The sequence below is a fragment of the Mya arenaria genome, chromosome 14 (assembly GCF_026914265.1).
Source record: "Mya arenaria isolate MELC-2E11 chromosome 14, ASM2691426v1".
In the NCBI taxonomy this organism is placed as follows: Eukaryota; Metazoa; Mollusca; class Bivalvia; order Myida; family Myidae; genus Mya; species Mya arenaria.
The window spans coordinates 19,956,644-19,982,307 of NC_069135.1; the positions used below are offsets into that span (position 1 = coordinate 19,956,644).

The following is a 25,664-nucleotide window of genomic DNA, read 5'->3' on the forward strand; positions in this document are numbered from 1 at the left end:
TATTATGACCACATAGACCAAAGGCATAATGGCATGCCGGATACAATGACGGAACGACAAAGCGTGATTCATTGAGAATTTTCTATTTAAAAGGTTCTAAAAAATCACCAACAATTCCAAATCGTCATTGTAATTTTCAAGGCAATATTTCGTGTAAAAATGCAGTTCGCAAAAAATGTAAAAAGACTATTTGTTCAGAACATGTGCCTTTTTAATTTTGATATTTGCTTGATTATTTTCATAGTTTTGTATAAACAATTTCTTTGTTTTCCTCAAATTCAACGTAAAAAACATTTTTTTTTATCATAAGGTTGATTCTTTTCCATATGATGCTTTATTAATACTGCCCCTGGACTTTTGTGTTTTTTGTTTAAAATAAAACAAAAAAACGTATAAATATATTCAAATTGATAATTTAAATAGATGTAATATATTTTTATTTCGTAATCTGTTTGCTCTCGAAGAATTACTGTTAGGTTTTCTAAAATTAATTTGAGTATTTTTAACAATTCTTTAAAGGAAGAATGAACTATTGGATGTCATTATAGGGGATACGAACACAGTTGGGCTTTTTTAAGTACGTGTTCAGTTTCTTTTGACTCCACAATCATTTACCTGCTCAACTGCGTTCATTACCCGGATAATGATATCAATAACACAATTCATTCTTCAAATTTAGTAATGCTGAAAAAATATGCAAAAAATTAGTTTTTATGAATTGCAATCTTTGATCAATACTTAAACACAATGTTGGTTTATACTTTATCGCGCATTTTTAAAGTTCTAACTTTACACACAACTTTACAACGCCTTAAATTTAATGAACTGCTACGGTAGGTTCCCTTTGAGTTATTTCAATTGCAAAATACAAGTTTACATACTCCGGGATGGACTACGTCTTGAAAACAATTGCTGAAACTCTATACAAGTAAGCCAGAATGGCGTGTCAATAGAAGTTTAAGTTATAGGTGTTCTTATATGTTCAGATATTTTCGACGTTGTGAAACATGACTTGTACATGCAATTCACTTGTGCATACGGCATTCAGGTATGTGCACTACGGCATTCAGGTAGATGCACTACGGCATTCAGGTAGGTGCACTACTGCATTCAGGTATGTGACCTTCGGCATTCGGGTACGTGCACTACGGCATTCAAGTACGTGCACTACGGCATTCAGGTATGTGAATAACGGCGTTCAAGTACGTACACTACGGCATTCAGGTACGAGCACTACAACATTCAGGTACGTGCACTATGGTATTCAGGTATATGAACTACGGCATCCAGACATGTACACTACTGTATTCAGGTATATGAACTACGGCATCCAGATATGTACACTACGGCATTCAGGTATGTGTTCTAAGGAATTCGGGTATGTTCACTACGGCATTCAGGTAATGTGCCATACGGCAGTCGAGTATGTGAACTACGGCATTCAGGTAATTACACAGCGGCATTCAGGTACGTGTACTAAGGAATTCGAGTATGTTCACTAGGTATTCAGGTATGTGCACTACGACATTCAGGTATGTGAACTACGGCATTCAGGTAAGTGCACAGAGGCATTCAGGTACGTGTACTAAGGAATTCGGGTATGTTCACTACGACATTCAGGTAATGTGCACAACGGAATTCACGTTCGTGCACTACGGAATTCGGGTTATGTGCACAACGGCATTCGGGTTATGTGCACTACGACATTCAGGTTTGTGAACTACGGCATTCAGGTAAGTGCACAGAGGCATTCAGGTACGTGTACTAAGGAATTCGGGTATGTTCACTACGGCATTCAGGTAATGTGCACAACGGAATTCACGTTCGTGCACTACGGAATTTGGGTTATGTGCACAACGGCATTCGGGTTATGTGCACTCCGGAATTCAGGTACGTGAACTACGGCATTCAGGTATGTGAACAACGGCATTCAGGTACGTGCACTACGGAATTCGGGTATGTTCACTACGGCATTCAGGTTATGTGCACTATGGCATTCAGGTACGTGCACTACGGCATTCAGGTATGTAACACGTTAATCATGTTTTGTGCACTTTGGCATTCCGGTACGTACACTACGGCATTCAGGTATGTGAACTACGGCATTCAGGTACGTGCACTACGGCATTCGGGTATTTAACACGGTTATCATGTTATGTGTACTTTGGCATTCCGGTACGTACACTACGGCATTCAGGTATGTGAACTACGTCATCCAGGTAAGTGCACGACGGCATTCAGGTATGTGAACTACGTCATCAAGGTAAGTGCACTACTGCATTCAGGTACGTGCACTACGGCATTCAGGTATGTTCACTACGGCATTCAGGTATGTACGCTAAGGCATTCAGGTATTTGCACTACGACATTCAGGTATATACACTACGGCATTCATATACGTGAATTACGGCCTTTTAGGTATGTGTACATTGTAACTGTTTTATGATGAGTAGAATGATTTATGGGAAGGAATTTGTTTGAATAAAACAGAAAATCTCCACTTTCAAAATCTTGGTTGGAAAACCAACTACTCATGAATTGTTTCCTGAATCATATTATACATGTATATATACATACAGAAGGTGTTGTATTTGCAATTTTATATTTCTATATTCATAAAGCTTACCTCATTAAGTGACTAATATATCTGTTTTAACAATGGTAATCGGATATATCTTGGTAAATGTAAGGGATTTGATTAACTTTTTTTCTTAACCAGGAAGTCGTCTTTATAGCGTAGTTTAAAAATGCAAGCATGAATTCGTTGAATCAAAAATACTATAGTCTGTCTGCAAACAAATGGTAACAGTTCATGTTTAAATTCAAGAAGACACAAAACAAGTTTAAGAGTAGTTTTTTATGTGTGTGTATTTGACATCTTTGCATGGTAAAAACAATTATTCAAACATTCAGAGTTGCAGGGACAACGAAATCTCCGCAAAGCACACACACACAATTTGAAATAAAATAACAAAAGGTCAGGAAAAACACAGTTTAAACCAATGCGTGTTGGGAAAAAGATAGCAAAAGAAATAGCAGAAGGGGCGGGAACCTTTCCTGGTCAAGTACTTTTCATCACAATTTTCACGTTAAGATTATTTTTTTCAATTTTTAGGGTATCGAACAGACTACCAAAGTTTAGTTTAATTTGCGAGGAGTGCCAAAGGGATAAAGTCATGGTAGTTGCATGGACCTTTTCAGGAGTATACAACCTTTATTCCGTTACAACGAATCATTTGCTGCGACATTTCTATCACATGCTTAACCTCCGCGAGCACTTCATTCTCTACAGCGTATGCTGATTTCCGTCACACAACTTGTTCAATCTCGTTAAGCACCGCCAGCGTAAATCGGTGAACGCCTGTTTGAGAAAAAAACGACGAGGCAGACTAATGTAGGTATAAAACAATAACTATACTATCTGAACAATGTTGACACCAAAATATTACCCTACTAGCATTTATATAAGTCAAATATCTGCATATAGCCGTCTTAAAATGTTGCTAATTCGGGTAGGAATGAAGATGGTCCTTTAGCTTGCGTCCCCGGCAATTCTACCAACCATGCAGTATGATGAACTTGAAGGTCTGAAATGTATATATAGTTTACTAATTAAACATTAAACTAGTATTAAATCTCTGTTGCATATACATAGATACTGGTAGTGTTTTCAGTGCGGCCTTGTGGTAACACAATTGACAGTCAATCCAGGGGTCGCAGGTTTACTACCTCGCCGCACCACTAAAATACCGATCGAATTACGAGAGGGACGTTAAATGGGGGCCTGGTGTGACAGTGTTATACACTGGTGCACGTTCAAGAACCAGGGCAGCTCTAACCATCGTTAAATTCTGTTTCTGTTTCTCCACCCCGACGCCCCCACCCCTCCCCCAAACAACAATAACAATCTTCTCGGAACACTCGCCGAATAGACAAGTGACGACTGCGAGTATAAATATGCTTACATACACACACATCTCAGTTGAGTAAAGATAATAATTTTGAAAGTTTACAGATTGATTGTTTTCGAATGTTACTTACGCGTAACTAGGGTTTGTCGTTCCGTTGGTATTCCTATTTGATTCTAAAAAGAAAGGTATATTTGAGTTGTTGACACACTAATAAGTCTCATCACTGCCTTGTAATTGGACACAATGGTATGAACTGGTTTTTATAAATAAGAATATGTCTAACTGTCATAATGGTTACTAAGGGAAGATAATCGTACATTTATAACGAGTCCCTCGCCTTAAAGGGGAATTATATTGGTTAATCACCCTATTATTATTATTATTATTATTATTATTATTATATTCAAGTACCTGCGGTAGTATAAATACCTGATGCTTGTGCAGTTCGATGTGCCTTTCCATTATTTATCCTCCTTCGAATAAAAACGATCGAAAGCATAAAAGGAATAAGACCAAAACCCGCTACTCCTCCTACGACGATACCAATACTTGCGTTCCTCAAACCTGAATAGACACAATTAGAAACTTCAACCATCTTTAATATAATGATGGATAAACGTCCATATAAAAACCCTCAACAAAATTTAAAGGTTGTTAATTTTATTGTAAATCACTAAGGTTTGTCGGTATAGCAATTTTGTTTCGTGTTGGGTCGGTCTGTGGTGTTGGTTTTAATGTAATGCGACTCTTATCAGGGTTTATTTATGTATCAATTTTTTTTCAATTTTCGACTACAGTGCCAGTCCCTGTACTTTTCATTGTACAATTGTGAAACTTAAAAAAATGAAGAAAAACAACAACATACACATGTAAATACTTAATTATTATGCAAAATGTGTCGTTGTTATACAAGTTTTATAGTGCATGAAATGAAATTGATGGAATTATTTCCACAAAATCACCTTTTTTATGTTTTGGTGTAGTTGATGTGTCCAATAGTGTTGACCCCAAAGTTGTTTTCGAATTGGATAAAGTTTCTACATTTATTATTGATGTTGTATTCTCTTCTGTTATATTTGAAGTGCTGGATTGTCCAGCAGTCGTTGAGATCGATGCTGTTGCTGTGGTGGTGGACGTCGTCACCATTGGTGTAGATGTTGAATCTGTTGTTGTTGTGGTGGTGGTGGTGGTCGGCGTCATTGGTGTAGATGTTGAATCTGTTGTTGTTGTTGTTGTTGTGGTGGTGGTGGTAGTGGTTGTGGTTGTGGTGGTCGGCGTCATTGGTGTAGTTGTTGAATCCATTGTTGTTGTTGCTTTGGTGGTGGTCGTCATAGGTGTCGATGTTGAATATTTTGTTGAAGAGACACCAGCACATGGATTCGTTTCAGGAGGACACGAGACTGTTACCCTACCATCCGGGGAGGATCCTGAAGGATAGAAAATAATGCCCTATGCCTTGGTTTTCCGCTAACCGTTGCAAAAACTACAAATATTGGTTGAAAATTTCTTCATATAACTTTTAACTTGAGTTTGTTTTTGTTTATGGCTCCGTGTGTCTTTTTGCATTGACATTTGTAGCATTGATCATAGTAATAATTTTGTATTTCTCTTTTGTTTCTCAAAAGCAATTGAGTTCGTACTAGCAGTTCGTACTTCAGTAAAGAAACAATTAGATTTAACATACATGCCCATAATCTATGATGGTGTTAAACGTTCTTTATCAGTAAACATTTTATTTTAACTATCAATTCCAACGGCATTGTAAACGTGATATTTCATACTCCGAAACCATGGTATACTTACCAGCAAATCCTAGCCAAAACGAGCCCAAATCAGATGTAAGGCTGTTCTCTAGCTGAATGATAAGATACTGTTCGCTTGTTTGCAATGTTTTCGGCGAAGCTGTGTTATTTTGACAGTTCCAAATACCGATAATGATACCGTCGGGTCGTCTCACAATAAGTCTTTGTTGGCATTGACCCCACCTTAAGATATTTACATTTTTACTTATCATAATGGTATCTAAAAAGAACAATAAAACAGAACATTTTAACCAAGGTAAATATGACTGCCTTAAATCAATGAACTCCTTGTTCGAACACAGAAAAAAATGCTGCTTTGCAAACAAAATACTTTCAATATTTGTTTTATATATTCAAATGTTCAAATACTAATGAATGGTAACTATACTTGTTTTCCATCACAATCTGCCACAGTGTTATAGATAGTTTTGAGCCCATATCACACGTGTGGACAGAGCAAGTCAGAGATTTTCCCGACGGGATCTTCTGAACGTTGTTGAAACCGGGACTTTGCAGATAAACATGCGGCCCTAAGCTCGTAGAGGTTATCGTTCCTGACATGCTGCTAAGAATACTCGTCTCTAAAAATAAACAAAATGCCATCAAAAAATTAATAGCAGGTACGTCAGAGATAGTTAAGTCCCTGAAGAGTTTCAAAATGAAACATTATGAACAGACATTTTGTATACAGTCAGTTTTATTATACGCTTAAAAATAATGATGTTAATGGGAAATTGAATTTATTTCCATCGAAATAATCCACCCCTATTGTTACATTTGAAATGTGAGAGTGTTGCACGAGCATCACTGTCAATACTCATTTCCAATTATTTTCATACCTGGATGTAGTTTGAAGGATCGACATTTCAAGAATGTATTTTTAAACATAACTGAACGTGGAGGATAAACTACATTTTACGTGTATGACCAAACTTACCAGGTATGCAATAGTAGTTTATATGCATGTAGTTTGGATAGTGGTCAGGTATTCCAATACATTCCTGTGATATAACACTAGTAGCCATCACGTTGCAACTACGCCTACCATTGCAATTTTCTATATACTGAACTGCATTATTGGGATGAATATTATATGACATTTGGCAGTCTTGTTCGGTTATGTTCGAACAACAAAGTTGAAACTGATTTTGGATGCGAACGTTGTCCAAAGTGCAATTCAGTGCCGCTGTTTTGTAGGCGACGGTAAAAGTCTTTATTGCAATTACTTCTCCCGGTGGACACGAAGAAGACATAAAATTACTTGCTGGTGAGGTAACGCCGAAACAAGAAGCGGTGCTTTTGTATAAAGTACCAAGGGCAAAAGTCCCTGAAAATATAGTAATATATTTGAGTACAAAGCCAGAAATGATCTTTTTCAAGTTCATAGTTATCAGTTGTGTCATCGAATGAAACTTGATACCTCGTTGCCTTCGTGTTAAAATCGTTAGGACATATCTGGTCTTATTTTATTGATCAATAATTGGGTCAAACAACTTAATCCATAATAATTCGTTCGGTTCATGCATATAAGTAAAATATTCATAACAGGTTTATGTCATGAATATGACTTATACATATATCTTCATTTTTTGAGTTGCAAAGAACATGAATAGTATTGTTATTCATATTTTAGGAATAAATATAATGTACTGTTATGTGTAGTATTTATTATTAAAATATTGACCTTTTGATAGGCCACACTCTTATTTTGGATTTTATAGCAAATTGGATATACTTAAACTATATGTATTTCTTTAGAACTTGCGGTCAAGGAAACCCGTGAAAGTGCAAGCACTTGTTTCCAACGGTGTCCTTTGTTTTTGCTGAAAGGACAACACGCGGAAGAGACAACGGTTGGATACAAGGAGTCCGGGTGCGATACCCTAGCTCCTTTTCGAACAGAACCCTTGGTTCTTTTACGTGCTCGGTGTAAAGCACCGATACACTGGCTACAGCTTTTCTGGGTTAAACCAGTACTACCCTTTAATTGCTGAGCACTAGGCAAGGGAGCTACTTGTTCCAACTTTTAACGTCTTTCGGTATGACGCGGCCACAGATCGAATCCACGACCTCCCACTCCGACGGCGGACTCCTTAACCACTAGGTCACGGAGACGGTAAACTATACTACAGAAAGACTGTGCCATAAATTTTTATGTACCTTTTTATTTGATCCAGCAAACTTCTGCTGTGTTTTTGTTTAGATTTTTAACATATCACAAACATCACTCGAACGACGTTTATTTTTGTTTCAAATATATTTCTTGTTTAAAATCACCGAACCTAATGATCCCGAATTAGTCTTTGTCATCGCCGACATCTATAAGGAAGATCTTAATTTGACAACACTGTAATGTACCCAAACTTCTTGACATTTTCTTTTCAAAAATAAAGACCTAATGCAAATGTTATCATGTCATCGTATTCTTACAAAATTCATACGTTTAAACGATAAGTTTGTAGAAACGCTATATCACATTACAAACAGTTATTCATGTGTACTTGAAAGAAATTGTATTTGATATTAACAATCTACATTTACCCGTCCTTCTTAAACCCCATCAAAAGGCTGATAATATTACTGCGTTTTATTCTGGATTGTTGTATTCAACTCTAGTGGATTTTCTGCAGACTACACGAAGGGCTAGCATCAAATACAACTTCCCGGATCAAAATCAGTACTTATACATATAAACGTTAGTTTGTTTAATGACGCAACATTATGTTTTCTGATGTCATAAAAGTATCACGCAATAAATATGATGTATTATGATAGGAAGCTTTTCTGGTGACATGTATCACGTCGAGTTCGGTGTGTAAACATGTAACCGTCAAGATTTAAGGTTGAGAAAGCTACATGTAAACACAACAAACGAGACGTGGTGCAGGTCACCAGAAAGGCATCCTGTCGTAGTATTCCATTTATTATATATTTGACTTTTTCAATATGCCTCTCAAAAGTCCAAATATTGAATGGCTTGCGCGTATGAATGTGTTACGTACTTTTGTGTATTGAAGACAAGGGAGGCTTTTCCAGCGAAGCGAAGTAATAAGTTACAGAATTCACATAATTGAACAAAATAAGAAGAACATGTTTTATATCCATGCTATAGCTAACGTATCATAAAATTGTTTCACAGTCATACCTTCCTTTGTTTGGAAATAACTCATAAAACGTAATAGATGCAAACTCCGTTGAATGAGTTAGTTAACAGATTCTGTATTCACCCCGAAGTATTTGAATCATACGGAATAGACAATGTTAACTAACAAAGGTCATACAACCTCAAAACATCAGACGTATATAGGTTGGCATTATTTGGAAGGATATTCAGTGCATAGTTGTGTTGGAATTCACGAAGTTTCGTAAGCAATTCACAATAACTTTATTTATATTACATCAATTATAATAAGACGTTGTTTTTAAGCACAAACAACCGTACAGCTACTTTAATTCTTAAGGAATCAAGAATAATTGAAACATAGATATACAAATTTTCGTTTCGATGAAAACCGATAATAATAAAGCTTAATTTCACAGCGAAATATTCTTGATTAAATACCTAAAAAAAAAGATTTTTTTTAATTCTGTTGAAATTCCTGTATAAGCCGGAAATACAATTTGTTTGGTAAAAAAGACAACAATGAAATAAACAGTTATTGTTGTACATACCATGGACAATATGAAAAGCCAGCAATTGCACGAAAAAACTCATTTCAATGACTATAACTACATGCACAACTTTCAAGCACAAGTGGTATAAATCTTCTGGAAAAAAAATCAGAATAAGGAATCCAGTTTTTTTGACAAAGAACTATTTAAAGGTCCGTGATACACGTGTGAAAAACGATAGTCGGTTTTTAAACTCTCCATTTCATTATATAATTCTAATTGCTAAATGCCTTCACCGACTACTTAAAATGTTTATGGTAATAAAATAGACAAATCATCAGTGGTTTTTCACAGACAATAAGGTTAAAGGTTCTTAAACGTATATTGTATTAAATTATTTTGATGAATACAAGTGTGATAGTGTCAAATATCGGGAAGTGTTGGGGTATTTTTAGTATGACATTGCATTCCTTTTATTGGATATCCTAAATGACGTTCTGGTTTGTATAAATTTTCCCATACGAGTTGAACCTTATTGAATAATGATATAGGTTGAATGAACCACCCGCTATGCCAAAATTCAAATTATAAATCTGAACAGTATAAGCCGGTGAATATCTGTTAATATGCATTGATCAAGTTAAAGTAGTCAACTGGCTATTTAAATGAATTAGAATACATGACATAGTGTGTATACCACGTGTTAAATTACGCCATATATGCTACGTCGGATGGCAACATTTTGCTTAAAATTAAGACTTTAATCAAAGATAACTTTTCTTTTTCTCGCATAACACTTTTTAGAACAAAACAAAAACACGAACAAATATTTAACTGTACATATATGACATCTTGAGTAGAAGGAGCAGAATGAACGTCTGACAATTCACGCGATAATGGTGTTGCCTTTTATCATTTTTGTTTAAGTCTGATTAATAGAATAGTAATAGAAACAGAAAATCTACATATATGGTCTATGAACTTCTAGAACATCCCTCGTATATTCGTAAATATAAATGAAGAATTTACACTTACTCTCACTGGAAAAAAGCGGAATGTTAGCAAACACATAGCACGTTTTTTCTTGGACATTTTAAAAAGACGCACTTCTGTAGAAAACCAAAGTGAACATGACATATAGTCGTCGATGGTTGTTTAGACCAATGAGACACTATGTTTTATAGGTCATATAGTTTGCATGGCACGGTGTGGACTTGATCTCAAAATAAATGTTGAAACTCTATACAAGTAAGCCAAAAAGGCAAGTCACTAGGAGTTAAATTTATAGGTAATCTCAAGTGTTAAGTTATTTGAGAGGCCGTAATACACTAATTGTTCATGTACGCGAGAGCAACTTAATGTGCACTTCGGCATTTAAGTTCGGGCACAACGGCATTTCGGTACGTGCACCACGGTATTAAATAACGTGCACAACGGCAGTCGGGTACGTGCATAAGGGCATTTAAGAACGTGCACAAAGCCATTCGGGTACGTGCACTAGGGCATTTAAGAACGTGCCAAAAGGCATTCGGGTACGTGCACAACTGCATTTCGGTACGTGCACAACGGTATTCAAATTCGGGCACAACGGCATTTCGGTACGTGCACTAGGGCATCTGAGAACGTGCACAACGGCATTCGGGTAAGTGCACAACTGCATTTCGGTACGTGCACAACGGCATTCGAGTTCGGGCACAACGGCATTTCGGTACGTGCACTAGGGCATTTAATAACGTTCACAACGGCATTCGGGTAAGAGCACAACGGCATTTCGGTACGTGCACAACGGCATTCGAGTTCGGGCACAACGGCATTTCGGTACGTGCACTAGGGCATTTAAGAACGTTCACAACGACAATCGGGTAAGTGCACAACGGCATTCAAGTTCGGGCACAACGGAAATCGGGTAAGTGCACAACGGAATTCAAGTTCGGGCACAACGGCATTTCGGTACGTGCACTAGGGCATTTAAGAACGTGCACAACGGCAATCGGCTAAGTGCACAACGGCATTCAAGTTCGGGCACAACGGCATTCAAGTTCGGGCACAACGGCATTTGGGTACGTGCACAACGGCATTCAAGTTCGGGCACAACGGCATTTGGGTAAGCACAACGGCATTCAAGTTCGGGCACAACGGCATTTCGGTACGTGCACTAGGGCATTTAAGGACGTGCACAACGGCATTCGGGAACATGTAGAACTGCATTGATGTACGTGCAGTAAGGCATTCAGATACGTGCACAACGGTAGTCAGGAACGTGCACTCAGGCATTCAGATACGTGCACAACGGTAGTCAGGAACGTGCACAACGGCATTCAGATACGTGCACAACGGTAGTCAGAAACGTGCACAATGGCATTCAGATACGTGCACAACGGCATTCAGGTACGTGCACAGCGTCATTCAGGTTTGTGTACAGCGGCATTGAAGTATGAGTGCATTATTTACGTTTAAGCATGAGGAAAGTGATTTACGCGAGTGCACAAGTTTAAATTGAAAAATTGCACACGACTTTAAAACTTAACTATATATGTTACAAAGGCGTGTATATGTACACGTACACATGATTTTCCGCAATCTCTCGAGGTTTGGAGACCTTATTTGCGCTTCTGAATTGAAAAATAAATTATCTGCATTATTTAAGAATAATACTTTATATAACAGGAAGAGCAAAATAAATAATTCTGAATCAACTTAACATCAGTCTTAATTTGAATGCAACCGGTCTTAGAAATTAATTTACATTTACCGCCAGTGAAATTGCAGATTGGCGATCATTCAGTACTAGACTTAATCATTAAGATTTTTACTTTTTGCGGATGTCAGATTTTGTGTTGACAATGTGTCAGCCAATGAGATTGTTTTCTGCGTCAGTTAGATGACCTGAATTAATCTCTTAATAATTGAAATGAAGTCCTTCGCTACGTTCAATCCACCTCTTCTTAAACATTAACATTTTAATTCATGTCATTTTACTATTACATAGAAAGGAATTAAAATGCCACACTTACTCGCTCGATTAGAACACGTACACGTGGCGTTCCGCAACCTATCGAATAAAGAATAAGAGAAAGAGTTCACGATGCAATGATTGCAAAGTACCAAATTATAAATAAATAAACCGTAAACAATGTTAATACTTGTAAGTTCGATGTCAAACCGATTAAAAAGAAGGATTGTCGCGTTTGATCTTAAACCTACCATATACACATATTGGTGTCACGTTTGTTCCAGTGCAGATAGCGGATTTATGTATCACTAGCGGACTCGGGCGAGGACACACACGACCCCACCACCCAGCTAAATTTGACCCAAGTGAAGTTTTGATATCATACTCAGAATTGTAGAGGAGTTATGCATAAATTAAGCCCAAACACAACATTTTGGATTAAGTGGTCCCGCTCTAATGTCACATCTAGGACCCACCCGTGTAAATCCCTTGATTAACACCGAGGCCACAGTTAATAAAGAGTTTGTTTGGCTTTATCCGACCGGCTTATAAAACCCCCAACCCGTAAATTTGTTTAGCCTTAAAACATATTTTCGTTTTCACTACAAATTTAAGGATGACCAAAATAAAAAAAAATCTGCACTCTTAAAATCTTGGTAGGAAAACCAACACTTCATGAATTGTGTCCTGTATCATCTTGTGTATATACAATAATTAATGTATTTGCAGTTTGATATTTCTATAGCTTATCTCATTCAGTGAAAAACACATCTTATTTAACAAAACAAACACAAAACGGGTTTCACAGTGTGTTTCTGTCGAGCGCGCGCGCGCGCGCGTGTGTGTGTGTGTGTGTGTTTGTGTGTGCGTGCGTGTGTGTGTGCGAGTGCGTGTACGTGTGTTTTTATTGTGTGTGCGTGTGCGTGCGTGCGTACATGTGTGTTTGTGCGTGTGTGTGTTTACAAGTGTCATATTTTGATAACTTTACATGGTAAAAATTCAATCATTGAAGCATTAAGATCCGATTAATGTTTGCAAAAAGAAAAGCAACCAAACAAGTAACAAACATGTAAGAATGTTTTCCTTAACAAGGAATTGACTTTAGATGCCAAATAAATGAAAAGACACTAAGATGACTGTTCATATACTACGGGATGGCTGTTTTATGTACTTATTGATAATAATAATAATATAAATAAATAACAACAGATACATACTAAACAATTAGAAAGAAAGACACACTGAAAACAAATAAGTGACTAGCATATTAAAACACATTAAAATCATTTGTTTTGGTAACATTTGTAAAATATTTAAATGTTGAAGAGCACTCAAGCTTTTATAAGAAAACTATATGTTAAATTAATACGATAAACTATATGTTTTTAATTGAAAAGTTGAGCCTCAAGTAAGTGATTAAGTTTAATGAAATGCGTGTAATGTATACTAATTTTCGCGAAATTGGAGCCTGTAATCAGTAAGGGTTTATTCAGTTATATAATGCTTTCTCGCATGAGCTCATCATAACACAGGACCATTAAGATATAACGATAAAACCTCAGATATAGTTTATGGCAATCTGGTGTCCTTTTGTATTTAACTTTTATCTTAAGCTTGGACTAATACCAACTCCTAGCTTTAATGAAGTTCTGCATTTATGTAAATATCCTTAATTGGATGTTCTATAAACAGGGGGATATCGAGGATTTAGCGCTAAAGGGGACGCACTTCGAGATCGCAAGATCACGTGCGCCCCTCTCCTAGGAACCGAGAGGAACGCTTCGAACGTGGTGTGGTTGGGTTTGTGAAACATTTTCCCCAGGCCATTCCCTCATATAAAGCTGATTTTAGTCTGAAGTTTTTTAACCTGGTGTAATTTAGGACTAGATTGTTCTTCCAAATTAACAAGAAATCATCACTTCAACCGCTTTTGGATTCGTAGTGTAAACAGTAAATTCATCTGAATATTCACGTTAAGATTATCTTTATGAAATGAAATTTCACGATATCGAACAGACTACCCAAGCTTAGTTTAATGTGCGAGGCTTGCCAAAGGGATGGGGTCATCGAAATTGCAAGGACATTTTCAGAGTATATATATCCTTTTATCCTTATTGGTATTGTTCACATTTTCAATACATCTCTATGTACTACAAGAATTCAATGGCTTAAGAAACAAACTGTTATGTTTTTTGAAGTTTATTAATGACAAAGTCACAAAGACCAAATAAAACTTAAAAGTTAAAAATCAAATACACAGAACTACAGTGAGTGACTTTACGTTTAATATGTGCAAATTAAATTTTAGTACTGTACATCTGTTTTATCTACAATTTTAACTTAATGTGTTTGTAGTTGTTCGTCTATAATACACGCACATTCCTATGATTGTGAACAGCTCAATTGCAGCAACCGCTAACAGTGCTCCGAAAATTCCCCAAAATGTCGCGATCGGAATTGTGTCTGAAATCGAAATACAAAACAGAAAGCTGGAACCTCAGAGAATGATTCATTCAAAAGCACAGCCATTCCTCTCTTTGTATGTGGATCCATGTGACAATGGAGCATCCAAAGACCTGGATTGTTGGCAGTAATTCTAACAACAGCATAGCCTCCCTTTGGAATCATTATCGTGTCTTTCTCGATGGAAACTTTATATCATTAAAAGTTATACAGTCGACATTTGGTTGACCAGGATACACTAAAAATGGACAATTTACAACAACACACCTATCACTCGAGGTACACGCCCGATTTGATGTCAATGGTTCTGAAGTATCCTATTCGTTATACTGTAAAATGGCGTAAACAGAGTGGTCCACCCCGGCCTCAAGAGTCTTTGCTCTAATCCAGTAGTTTCCCACACTTTGGTGTGCTATCATTTCAATATCGCACCTCTCTCCATTGTGTAATATTATCGACTCAGCAGTTATCGGTTCTATGTCGAATCCGTCGCCAGCCACTATTTTAAGACTATGTCCGTCCATAGAGAATCTAAATGGAAAAGCATTGCCTCCGCCAATAATTCAGAAACGATATTTTCCTCCGGCTGCGACCTTAAATGATGTCAGCGGAGCTGTGTCGGCCGTTTTCATTTAAATATGTTTCTCAACCGGTTATAAGCCCTGCATGCCATTTCATTTTCGTAAACGATGTACCGTCGATTGCCGGTACCTCAAATGGCGCCTCTAATGGTTTGTAATCACCAAACATATTCTTTTGAAGCTGTAGATCTGCCTCCCGTTCATGGTTGTATTTTGTTATCAAGACAATATGCTCCTCAGACGCATTTTGAGTTCTTAACCCCGACATTTGAAGCATCCCAATGTGATTGTGTCACGTAAGCTGCTCCATCCATCCAAGGGATTCCAATCTGATGATTTCCATGCCAATGAATGGCAATTGCGTCACTGTACAAGCTATTTGTGACATGAACTTTCAAATCTGTCCTTCGTAAACGTTTATAGTGGGACCAGGCATTTGACCATTTATGGTTATTATCATTCTAGGTACTGCGTAGCCATCTGCGTGAGTAGGGGTTGGCAAAACGGATGGGTCGGCGGCATTAACGTCGTACCTGTATAGCTTCCTTTCATGAAGATACACCAGTTTGTTGTCGTCGCCGACCATGGTTTGTTTGAAACCAACGTCCATCGTAAACTCACAAAAGTTATCCGTCGTGTCACATTCTAAAGTTGTGTGAGCAGCTACCGAACAGACGAGCAAACTGACGAATAGATGGTAAATAATTGTTTATTTATAATATAATATTGAATGACTTCTTCTTTTTCTTATGAATAACGATTTGAAATTAGTATTTCACAGTTTTATGGAAACTGAAGAAAATCCTCTTAAACAGACACGTTGTATTCGCATGAATATTATATACCGTATCATGTATTCGCATGAATTTTCCATACCGTGTCTTGTATTCGCATGGACATATCATACGATGTGACTGTATTTGCATGAACATTCCATACCGTGTCACTGTACTCGCATGAACATTCAATAACATGTCATTGTATTCGCATGAACATTCAATAACATGTCATTGTATTCGCATGAATATTCCATACCGTGTCTTGTATTCGCATAAATATTTCACACCGTGTCATTGTATTCGCATGGACATTCGATACCGTGTCATTGTATTCGCATGAAAATTTTATACAGAATCATTGTATTCGCATGGACATTTGATAGCGTGTCATTGTATTCGCATGAACATTCCATACCGTGTCATTGTATTCGCATGAACATTCTATACCGTGTCATGGTATTCGCATGAACATTCCATACCGTGTCATTGTATTCGCAAAAACATTCCATACCGTGTCATTGTATTAGCATGAATATTCCATACCGTGTCATTGTATTCGCAAAAACATTCCTTACCGTGTCATTGTAATCGCATAAACATTCAATACCGCGGCATTGTATTCACATAAATATTCCATACCGTAGCATTGCGTACGCATGAACATTCCACACCGTATCATTGAATACGCATGAACATTCCATATCGCGTCACTGTACTTGCATGGACATTCCATGCCGCGTATTATTGCATACGCATGGACATGCCATACCGCGTCTTTGTATTTGCATGAACATTCAATATCGTGTCATTGTATTCGCATGAACATTCAACACCGTGTCATTGTATACGCATGGACATTCAACACCGTGTCATTGTTTTCGCATGGACATTCAAAACCATGTCATTGTATTTGCATGAACATTCTAGACCGTGTTAATGTATTTGTGTAAACATTCCATACCGTGTCGTTGTATACGCATGAACATTCCATACCGTGTCATTGTATTCGCATGATTATTCCATACCGTGTCGTTGTATTCGCATGAACATTCCATACCGCGTCATTGTATTCGCATGAATATTCCATACCGTGTCATTGTATTCGCGTGAACATTCCATACCGCATCATTGTACTCGCATGAACATTTCATACCGTGTCGTTGTATTCGCATGAACATTCCATACCGTGTCGTTGTATTCGCATGAACATTCCATACCGCGTCATTGTATTCGTATGAACATTCCATACCGTGTCATTGTATTTGCGTAAACATTCTATACCGCGTCTTTGTATTCGCATGAACATCCCATACCGTGTCGTTGTATTCGCATGAACATTCCATACCGCGTCATTGTATTCGCATGGACATTCCACACCGTGTCATTGTAATCGCGTGAACATTCCATACCGTGCCGTTTTATACGCATGAACATTCAATACTGTGTCATTGTATTCGCAAGAACATTTCATACCGTGTCGTTGTATTCGCATTAACATTCTATACCGCGTCATTGTATTCGCATGAACAGTCCATACCGTGTCGTTGTATACGCATGAACATTCCATACCGTGTGATTGTATACGCATGAATATTCCATACAGTGTCGTGTTTTTTGCATGAACATTCCATACCGTGTCATTGTATTCGCAGAACATTTAGGAAATTCGCCCCTGTTGTGACATCAGTGCAATTGGAAGGAGATGCACAGCAGGGGATTGTCATGCCAAACATTCCTTAAATTTTAATTCTTCTATAAGTGATCCACTCCCTAAAACACAAAAAATGTGTATAGTACACAACCTCTGTGTATTTATCTTAATCTAATTGCCTAAATATAATTGCCTTATTGTCAGATCTCCGAACTGAGTGTCCTGCTGTGCAGTTCTGGATATTTTTATTATAGAAATGGACCCTAAATGGCCCTGGGCTAATAAACGAATACACCGGAATTCGGCCCCTACTGTGACACCAGTAAAATTAGCAGAAGATGCACAGCAAGGGATTATCATGCCAAATATTCCTTAAACTGGGGCTTTAAGATATTTATCTTGCGACGAAGGTAACGCGAATATTAAATATATAGCTAATTAAGTGGCTAACACGAAACAATTCGCGAACGTTAATAGGTTATCTTTCGGCAGTTATATGCCACCATAGGAATCATATAAACCCGCTCCACAATCTAATTTTTAATTATCACGTTTTAAGTAAATCACCTTTTTACACTGTATAATTGAATAAGAATCATAATTAATGATAGATGGTAAAATCACAATGAAGAAATCTGACAGCGGCACAAATAAATGGAATATGTTATGAATATTTTTTCCAGGCAGGTTTTACAATTATTTTGTTTTGAAGACAGAATGTCAATAACATTGGTCATATCTGGATGAAATTCTATGGACAGGCGTGTTGTCAAATATGTCCGTTGTTTAAAAGAGTAAAAAAAAATAATTTTATATTATTGTATTTCATTTATTGTCGGTGCATGCTTGTGTGTGGTTTATTTCCAAAGATGCTTACTTTCGATGACTGAAGTTTAAAAACAAAAAGTCTTCACTCTCAAATTCTTGGTTGGAAAACCGACTACTCATGAATTGTTTCCTGGATCATATTATACATGTATATATATATATACAGTATGTGATGTATTTGCAGTCTTCTAGTTCTATATTCATAAAGCTTAGTCATTTAGTGACTAATATACCTGTAAATGTAGGGGATTTTATTAATTTTCTTTTTCTTAACCCGGAAGTCGTCTTTAAAGACTGGTTTAAAAATGCAAGCATGCATTCATTGAATAAGAAAACTATAGTCTGTCTGCAAAACAATCGTAACATTTCATGTTTAAAATCAAGAAGACACAAAACAAGTTTTGGAGTAGTTTTTATGTGTATGTATTTTGATATATTTGCATGGAAAAAACAAGTATTCAAACATTCAGAGTTGCTGTGCCAAAGAAATCTCCGCACAGCACATACACAAACAATTTGAAATAAAATAACAAAAGGTCAGTCAAAACACAGTTTAAACCCATGCGTGTTGGCAAAAAATTAACAAAAGAAATAGTAAAAGGGGCGGGAACTTTTTCTGAACAAGTACTTTTCATCACAATATTCACATTATGATTATCTTTATAAAATTTCAGGATATCGAACAGATTACCCAAGTTTAATTTAATTTACGAGCAGTGCCAAAGGGATAGAGTCAACGAAGTTGCAAGGACCTTTCAGGAGTATACAGCCTTCTCTCTGTTACAACGAATCATTTGCTGTGGCATTTTTATCATTTGCTTAACCTCCGGGAGCACTTTATTCACTACAGCGTATGCTGGTTGCCGACACACAACTTGTTCATTCTCGTTTAGCGCCGTCAGAGTAAATCGTTGAACGCCTGTTTGAGAATGAACGACGAGAAGCCAACAATAAAACGGTCAAAATTGGATTGATGTCACTATTTTCTATTAGGCATTATTTACTGTTTTCAATGTCACCGACGTAAGCTGAGTCATGTGACTGACTTGCACTGATTTATTAATGTAGGTCATAAAACAATAACTATACTTTCTGAATAATGTTGACACCAACATATTACCGTATTAGCCTTTATATTAGTCCAATATATGCATATAGCCATCTTAAAATGTTGCTTATTCGGGTAGGAATCAAGTTGGTCCTTTAGCTTGCGCCCTCGGCAATTCTACCAATAACCATGCCGTATGATGAACTTGAAGATCTGAAATGTATATATAGTTTACTAATTAAACATTAAACTAGTATTAAATCTCTGTTGCATATCTGGTACTGGCAGTGTTTTCAGTTGAGTCTGGCGGATCTGTGGCCTTGTGGTAACACAATTGACAGTCAATCCAGGGGTCGCAGGTTCGCTTCCCAGCCGCACCACTAAAATACCGATCGTATATCGGGAGGGACGTTAAATGGGGGCCTGGTGTGACAGTGTTATACACTGGTGCACGTTCAAGAACCAGGGTAGATCTAGCCATCGTTAAATTCTGTTTCTGTTTCTCCACCACACCCCCACCCCCCAAAAAATAAATAAATGAATAAAATAAATCTTCTTGGAGCACTCGCCGAATGGGCAAGTCCCTACTGCAAGTATAAATATGCTTACATACACACACATTTCAGTTGAGTAAAGATAATTATTTTGAAAGTTTACAGATTTATTGTTTTCGAATGTAACTTACGCGTAACCAGGATTTGTCGTTCCGTTGGTGTTCCCAATTGATTCTAAAAAGAAAGGTACATATTTGATGTTGACACACTTATATGTCGATCGTATATAATCACTGCCTTGTTAATTCATAAAAGTGATATTAACTGGTTTTTAATAATACGAATATGTTTAACTGTCATAATGGTAACTAAGGGACGATAATCGTACATCTATAACAGATCCCTCGCCTTAAAGGGCCATTATATAGGCTAATCTTCAAGTACCTGCGGTAGTATGAATATCTGATGCTTGTGCCGATGACAGGGGATTGGTAGTTGGCAGTGCCTTTCTCTTATTGATCCTTCTTCGAAAAAAAACGATCGAAAACATAAAAGCAATAATACCAAAACCCGTTACTCCTCCTACGACGATACCAATACTTGCGTTCCTTAAACGTGTATAAACACAATTAGAAACTTCAGCCTCTTTAATATAATGATTGCGCCTCTTTACAGGGTTTATTTATTTATCTTTTTGTTTATTTTCGACTACAGTGCCAGTCACTGTACTTTTCATTGTATAATAGTGAAACTTAATATAGTGTAAACAAATATGTAAATACTTAATTATTATGCAAATTATGTCGTTGTTATACCTGTTTTATAGTGCAAAAGTTGAAATTGATCAGACTATTTCTACAAAATCACCTTTTTTATGTTTTGGTGTAGTTGATGTGTCCAATAGTGTTGACCCAATTGTTGTTTTCGAATTGTATACAGTTTCTACATTTATTATTGATGTTGTATTCTCTTCCGTTATATTTGAAGTGCGGGATTGTCCAGCAGTCGTTGAGTTCGATATTGTTGCTGTGGTGGTGGTGGTGGTCTTCGTCACCATTGGTGTAGAAGTTGAATTTTTTGTTGTTGCTATGGTGGTGTTTGTCGTCATTAGTGTAGATGCTGAATCCGTTGCTGTTGTTGTTGTGGTGTTGGTTGTCAAAAGAGCTGACGTTAAATCCGTAGTTGTTGCTGCTGTGGTGGTGGTCGTCATTGGTGTAGATGTTGAATCTATTGTTGTTGTTGTTGTTGTGGTGGTGGTAGTGGTTGTGGTGGTCGGCGTCATTGGTGTAGATGTTGAATCCGTTGCTGTTGTTGCTGTGGTGTTGGTCATCATAAGTGTTGATGTTAAATCCGATGTTGCTTCTGCTGTGGTGGTCGTCGTCATTGGTGTAGATGTTGAATCTGTTGTTGTTCTTGTTGTGGTAGTAGTTGTTGTGGTCGGCGTCATTGGTGTAGATGTTGAATCCGTTGTTGTGGTTGCTTTGGTGGTGGTCGTTATAGGTGTCCTGAAGGATAGTAAATAATGTCCTATATCTTGGTTTTTCGCTTACCGTTGCAAAAACTACAAATATTGGCAGACAATTTCTTCATATAACTATTAACTTGAGTTTGTTTATGGCATCGTTAAAGTGGTACCGGTCAATAATATTTTATTCTCCGAAGCCGTGGTATACGTACCAGCAAATCCAAGCCAAAACGAGCCCAAATCAAATGTCAGGCTGTTCTCCAGTTGAATTATAAGATACTGATCGCTTGTTTTCAATGTTTTCGGCGAAGCTGTGTTATTCTGACAGTTCCAAATACCGATATTGGTACGGTTGGGTCGTCGTATAATAAGTTTTTGTTGGCATTGACCCCACCTTAAGATATTTACATTTTTACTTATTTTGATAGTTTTTAAAAAGAACAATAAAACAGAACATTTTAACCAAGATAAATATGCCTTAACTCAATGAACTCCATGTTCGAACATAGAAAAAAGATGCTGCTTTGCAAACAAAATACTTATCGCTTTCTATATTCTTTTTATATATTCAAATGTACCAATGAATGGTTCTATACTTGTTTTCCATCACAATCTGGTATATTGCTATAGAGAGTGTTGAGTCGATATCACACGTGTGGACAGAGCAAGTCAGATTTTTTTTCGACGGGATCTTCTGACCGTTGTTGAAACCTGGACTTTGCAGATAAACCGACTGCTCTAAGCTCGTAGCTTTGCTAAAAATACTCGTCTCTAAAAATAAACAAAATGCCATCAAAAAATTAATAGCAGGTTTAGTTCCAGAAAGGTTTCTAAATCAAACATTATGAACAGAAGTTTTGTATAAAGTCAGTTTTAATATATGCTTAAATATTGATGATCTTAATGCGAATTTGAATTTATTTCTAGTCGAAAAAATCCACCCCTATTTTTAAATATGAAATGTGATAGTGTTGCACATTCATAACTCTCAATAAACAACCCCAATTATTTTCATACCTAGATGTAGTTTGAAGAATCGCCATTTCAAGAATGTATTTTTTAGACATAATTGAAAGTGAATTGAAAAGGGAAAAACTACATTTTACGAGTATCACCAAACTTACCAGGTATGCAATAGTAGTTTATATGCATGTAATTTGGATAGTGGTCAGGTACTCCAATACAATATTGTAGCAGAACAACAGTAGCCTTCACCTTGCAACTACTCTTACCATTGCATTGATCTATATACTGAACTGCATTATTGGGGTGAATATTATATGACATTTGGCAGTCATGTTCTTCTATGCTCGAACAACACAGTTGAAACTGATCTTGGTTGCGAACGCTGTCCAAAGTGCAGTTTGGTGCCGTTGCTTTGTAGGCGACAGTAAAGGCCTTTATTGCAATGACTTCTCCAGGTGGACACGAGGAGGACATAAAATTACTGACTGGTGAGGTAACGCCGTAACAAGAAGAGGTGCTTTTGTATAAAGTACCAAGAGCAAAAGTCCCTGAAAATATAATTATATATTTGTGTACAAAGCCTAAAACTATTTCTTCATAGTTTTCATTTATCTCATCGAAAGAAACTCCATACCTGGTTGCATTTGTGTATAAAATCGTTAGGAGATATATTGTCTGAATTTATCAATAGTTTTCTCAAACAACTTCATCCAAAATAATTCGTTCGGTTCATGCATGAAAGTATATGTAATGTATTCATAACAGGTTTATGTCATCAATCTGATTTATACATATATCCTCACTTTTCGAGTTGCAAAAAAACATAAATAGTATTGTTATTCATATTTCGGGAATACATATAATGCACTGTTATGTGTAGTATTTATTATAAAAATATTGACCTATTTATAGGTCATCCTCTTTAGAACCACAATTATTACGCAAGCTATTAATTTTGATTTTGTAGCAAATTGGATATATTTTAACCATACTACAATGAACAGAAATACTGTATCATAAATGTTTATGTACCTTTTTATATAAGCCATCAAACTTCTGCTGTGTTTTGTTTAGATTTGTAACATATCGTTGACATCACCTGAACGACGTTTATTTTATTTTTGTTTGAAATCACCAAACCTTGTGATCCAGAATTATTCTTTATTATCGCCGATATCTATTAGGAAGATCATTAATTTGTTTACGGTAATGTTCCCAAACTTCATGACATTTTCCTTTCAAAATCAAGACCTAATGCAAATGTTATCATGTAATCGTATTCTTACAACATTCATGCGTTTGAAGGATAAGTTTGTAGAAACGCGATATCACATTACAAACATTTATTGGTGTGTACTTGAATGATACTGTATTTCATACAATAACATTTACTGTTCTTCTTAAACAGACTAATGATATTACTGCGTTTTCTTCCGAATTGTTGAAATCAACTCTTGTGGAATTTCTGCAGCCTACACGAAGGGCTAGCATCGAATACAACGTCCCAGATCAAAATTCAGTAATAATACATTCATACATTAATCATTTTAATGACTCACAATTTTGTTTTCTGATGCCATTTTAAAATCCCGCAATAAATAGGGGATATTATGATAGGACGTTTTTTTTTTGGTCGAGTTTGAAAGTGTAAACATGCATCCGTCGGGCTTCTGGTCGAGACGGCTACATGTTAAAATACCAAACGATACGTAATGCAGGTCAGCAGGAGAGCGTCCAATCGTTATATTCCATTTATTATATCCTGCTAATTTCATTATTCCTTTTTATTTTTCGGTTTCAATTTGATTAAATTTTTTGTGTCTGTCAAAAGTAAAAATATGGAATGGCTTGCGCGTATGAATATGTTACAAACTTTTGTTGTATTGGAGTCAAGGGAAGCTGCTCCAGCAAAACGAAATTTGAAGTAAAAATGTTCACTTTATTAAGCAATATAATAAGGAAATATTTAATATCCAAGAAAAATAAACAAATTTCTAGTACGAAAACAAAAAATAAATGTCACAACAAATAGAAATAACAAACATAAACGGGACTTATTTTACGAGTATACACTTATCGTCATTTCCTGAAGACCCGGCCATTTTAACAAAGCTCGTTGGATTATTTTGACGATCATTATATACGGTGGGAATTCAATTGCTATTAATATTGCTTCTTTCTACATTGACAGGATTTTACCTATGTCACTGATGGACAAACTGAACAGATTCATATCAGTTTTTTTATTATACATATGCAACCTGCTTAAATCTCTGGGCCTTGCGGCAGATAGCTTAAAAAATAAACAATATATTTTCTAATTGTTTCCATCCCATATTTAAGGAATTTTCATTATAGCTAACGTATCACAAAATTATTTCACAGTCATACCTTCCTTTGTTTGGCAATAATTCATAATACGTAACAGTTGAATGAGTTAGTTAAAGGATTCTGTATTTACCCCAAAGTGTTTGAATTATATGAAATTCCTAAAAAAAGATAACAATAAAATAAACTGTTACTGTTGTGAATACCATGGACAATATGAAATGCCAGTAATTGCACGAACAAAATCATTTCGGTGTTATTGACTAAACTACATGCACAGCTTCCGAGCTTCTGGAAAAAATGAATTTCAGAATTGGAAATCCAGATTCTTTGACAAAGAACTATTTAAAGGTCCGTGACTCACGTGTGAAAAACGATAGTCGCTTTTTAAACTTTCCATTATACTATATAATTCCAATAGCTAAATGCCTTCACAGATTACTCAAAATGTTTATGGTAATGAAAAAGACAAGTCATCAGTGGTTTTTCACAGACCATAACGTTAAAGGTTCTAAAACGTATAATTCTATTGTATTAAATTCTTTTGATGAATACTAGTTTGACAGTGTCAAATATCGGGTAGCGTTGGGGTATTTTTGATATGACACTGCATGCCTTTTATTGAATATCCTGAATGACGAACTGGTTTGCATAATTTTCCCATACGAGTTGAATCTTATTTAATAAATATATCGGTTGAATGAACCAGGGACTATGACAAAATTCAATAAAAAAATCTGAACAGTATAAGCCGGTGAATATCTGTTAATATGCATTTATCAA

At 36.4% G+C, this 25,664-nt stretch overlaps 2 protein-coding genes across 3 annotated transcripts; both read right to left on the reverse strand.

Annotated features, from left to right (window-relative positions):
• Positions 1–2,842: 2,842 nt before the first annotated feature.
• Positions 2,843–22,826, reverse strand: LOC128216428 (uncharacterized). 2 transcript variants are annotated; one of them, XM_052922991.1, is made up of 8 exons: positions 9,386–9,699; positions 6,651–7,040; positions 6,102–6,294; positions 5,715–5,896; positions 4,874–5,338; positions 4,341–4,475; positions 4,042–4,084; positions 2,843–3,587 (listed from the first exon to the last, which is right to left on the reverse strand). In XM_052922991.1, the coding sequence occupies exons 1-8, from the start codon at positions 9,426–9,428 to the stop codon at positions 3,533–3,535; spliced, it is 1,506 nt and encodes a 501-aa protein (XP_052778951.1). In that variant the 5' UTR covers positions 9,429–9,699; the 3' UTR covers positions 2,843–3,532. The 2 variants fall into 2 exon arrangements, with proteins under 2 accessions (XP_052778951.1, XP_052778952.1); XM_052922992.1 differs by lacking the exons at positions 5,715–5,896; positions 6,102–6,294; positions 6,651–7,040; positions 9,386–9,699 and adding exons at positions 21,800–21,981; positions 22,184–22,358; positions 22,712–22,826.
• Positions 19,057–21,614, reverse strand: LOC128216429 (uncharacterized). The gene is made up of 4 exons (XM_052922993.1): positions 20,990–21,614; positions 20,567–20,646; positions 20,314–20,356; positions 19,057–19,841 (listed from the first exon to the last, which is right to left on the reverse strand). Exons 1-4 carry the CDS (start codon positions 21,567–21,569, stop codon positions 19,771–19,773), a joined length of 774 nt encoding a protein of 257 aa, XP_052778953.1. The 5' UTR covers positions 21,570–21,614; the 3' UTR covers positions 19,057–19,770.
• Positions 22,827–25,664: the final 2,838 nt, after the last annotated feature.

Bases quoted from the DNA above. Each gene is read 5' to 3' on its own strand.
- LOC128216429 (XM_052922993.1), bottom strand. From the start codon at position 21,569: ATGACGCCGACCACAACAACTACTACCACAACAAGAACAACAACAGAT. The intron at 20,357-20,566 runs GTACTTGAAGAT...CTTTCTTTTTAG, and splicing joins AGATATTCATACTACCGCAG to AATCAATTGGGAACACCAAC. The intron at 19,842-20,313 runs GTAAGTTACATT...TATACATTTCAG, and splicing joins ACGACAAATCCTGGTTACGC to ATCTTCAAGTTCATCATACG.
- LOC128216428 (XM_052922991.1), bottom strand. From the start codon at position 9,428: ATGAGTTTTTTCGTGCAATTGCTGGCTTTTCATATTGTCCATG. The intron at 7,041-9,385 runs GTATGTACAACA...CTATATTTTCAG, and splicing joins GGCTTTTCATATTGTCCATG to GGACTTTTGCCCTTGGTACT. The intron at 5,339-5,714 runs GTAAGTATACCA...TCTATCCTTCAG, and splicing joins GTTTTGGCTAGGATTTGCTG to GATCCTCCCCGGATGGTAGG.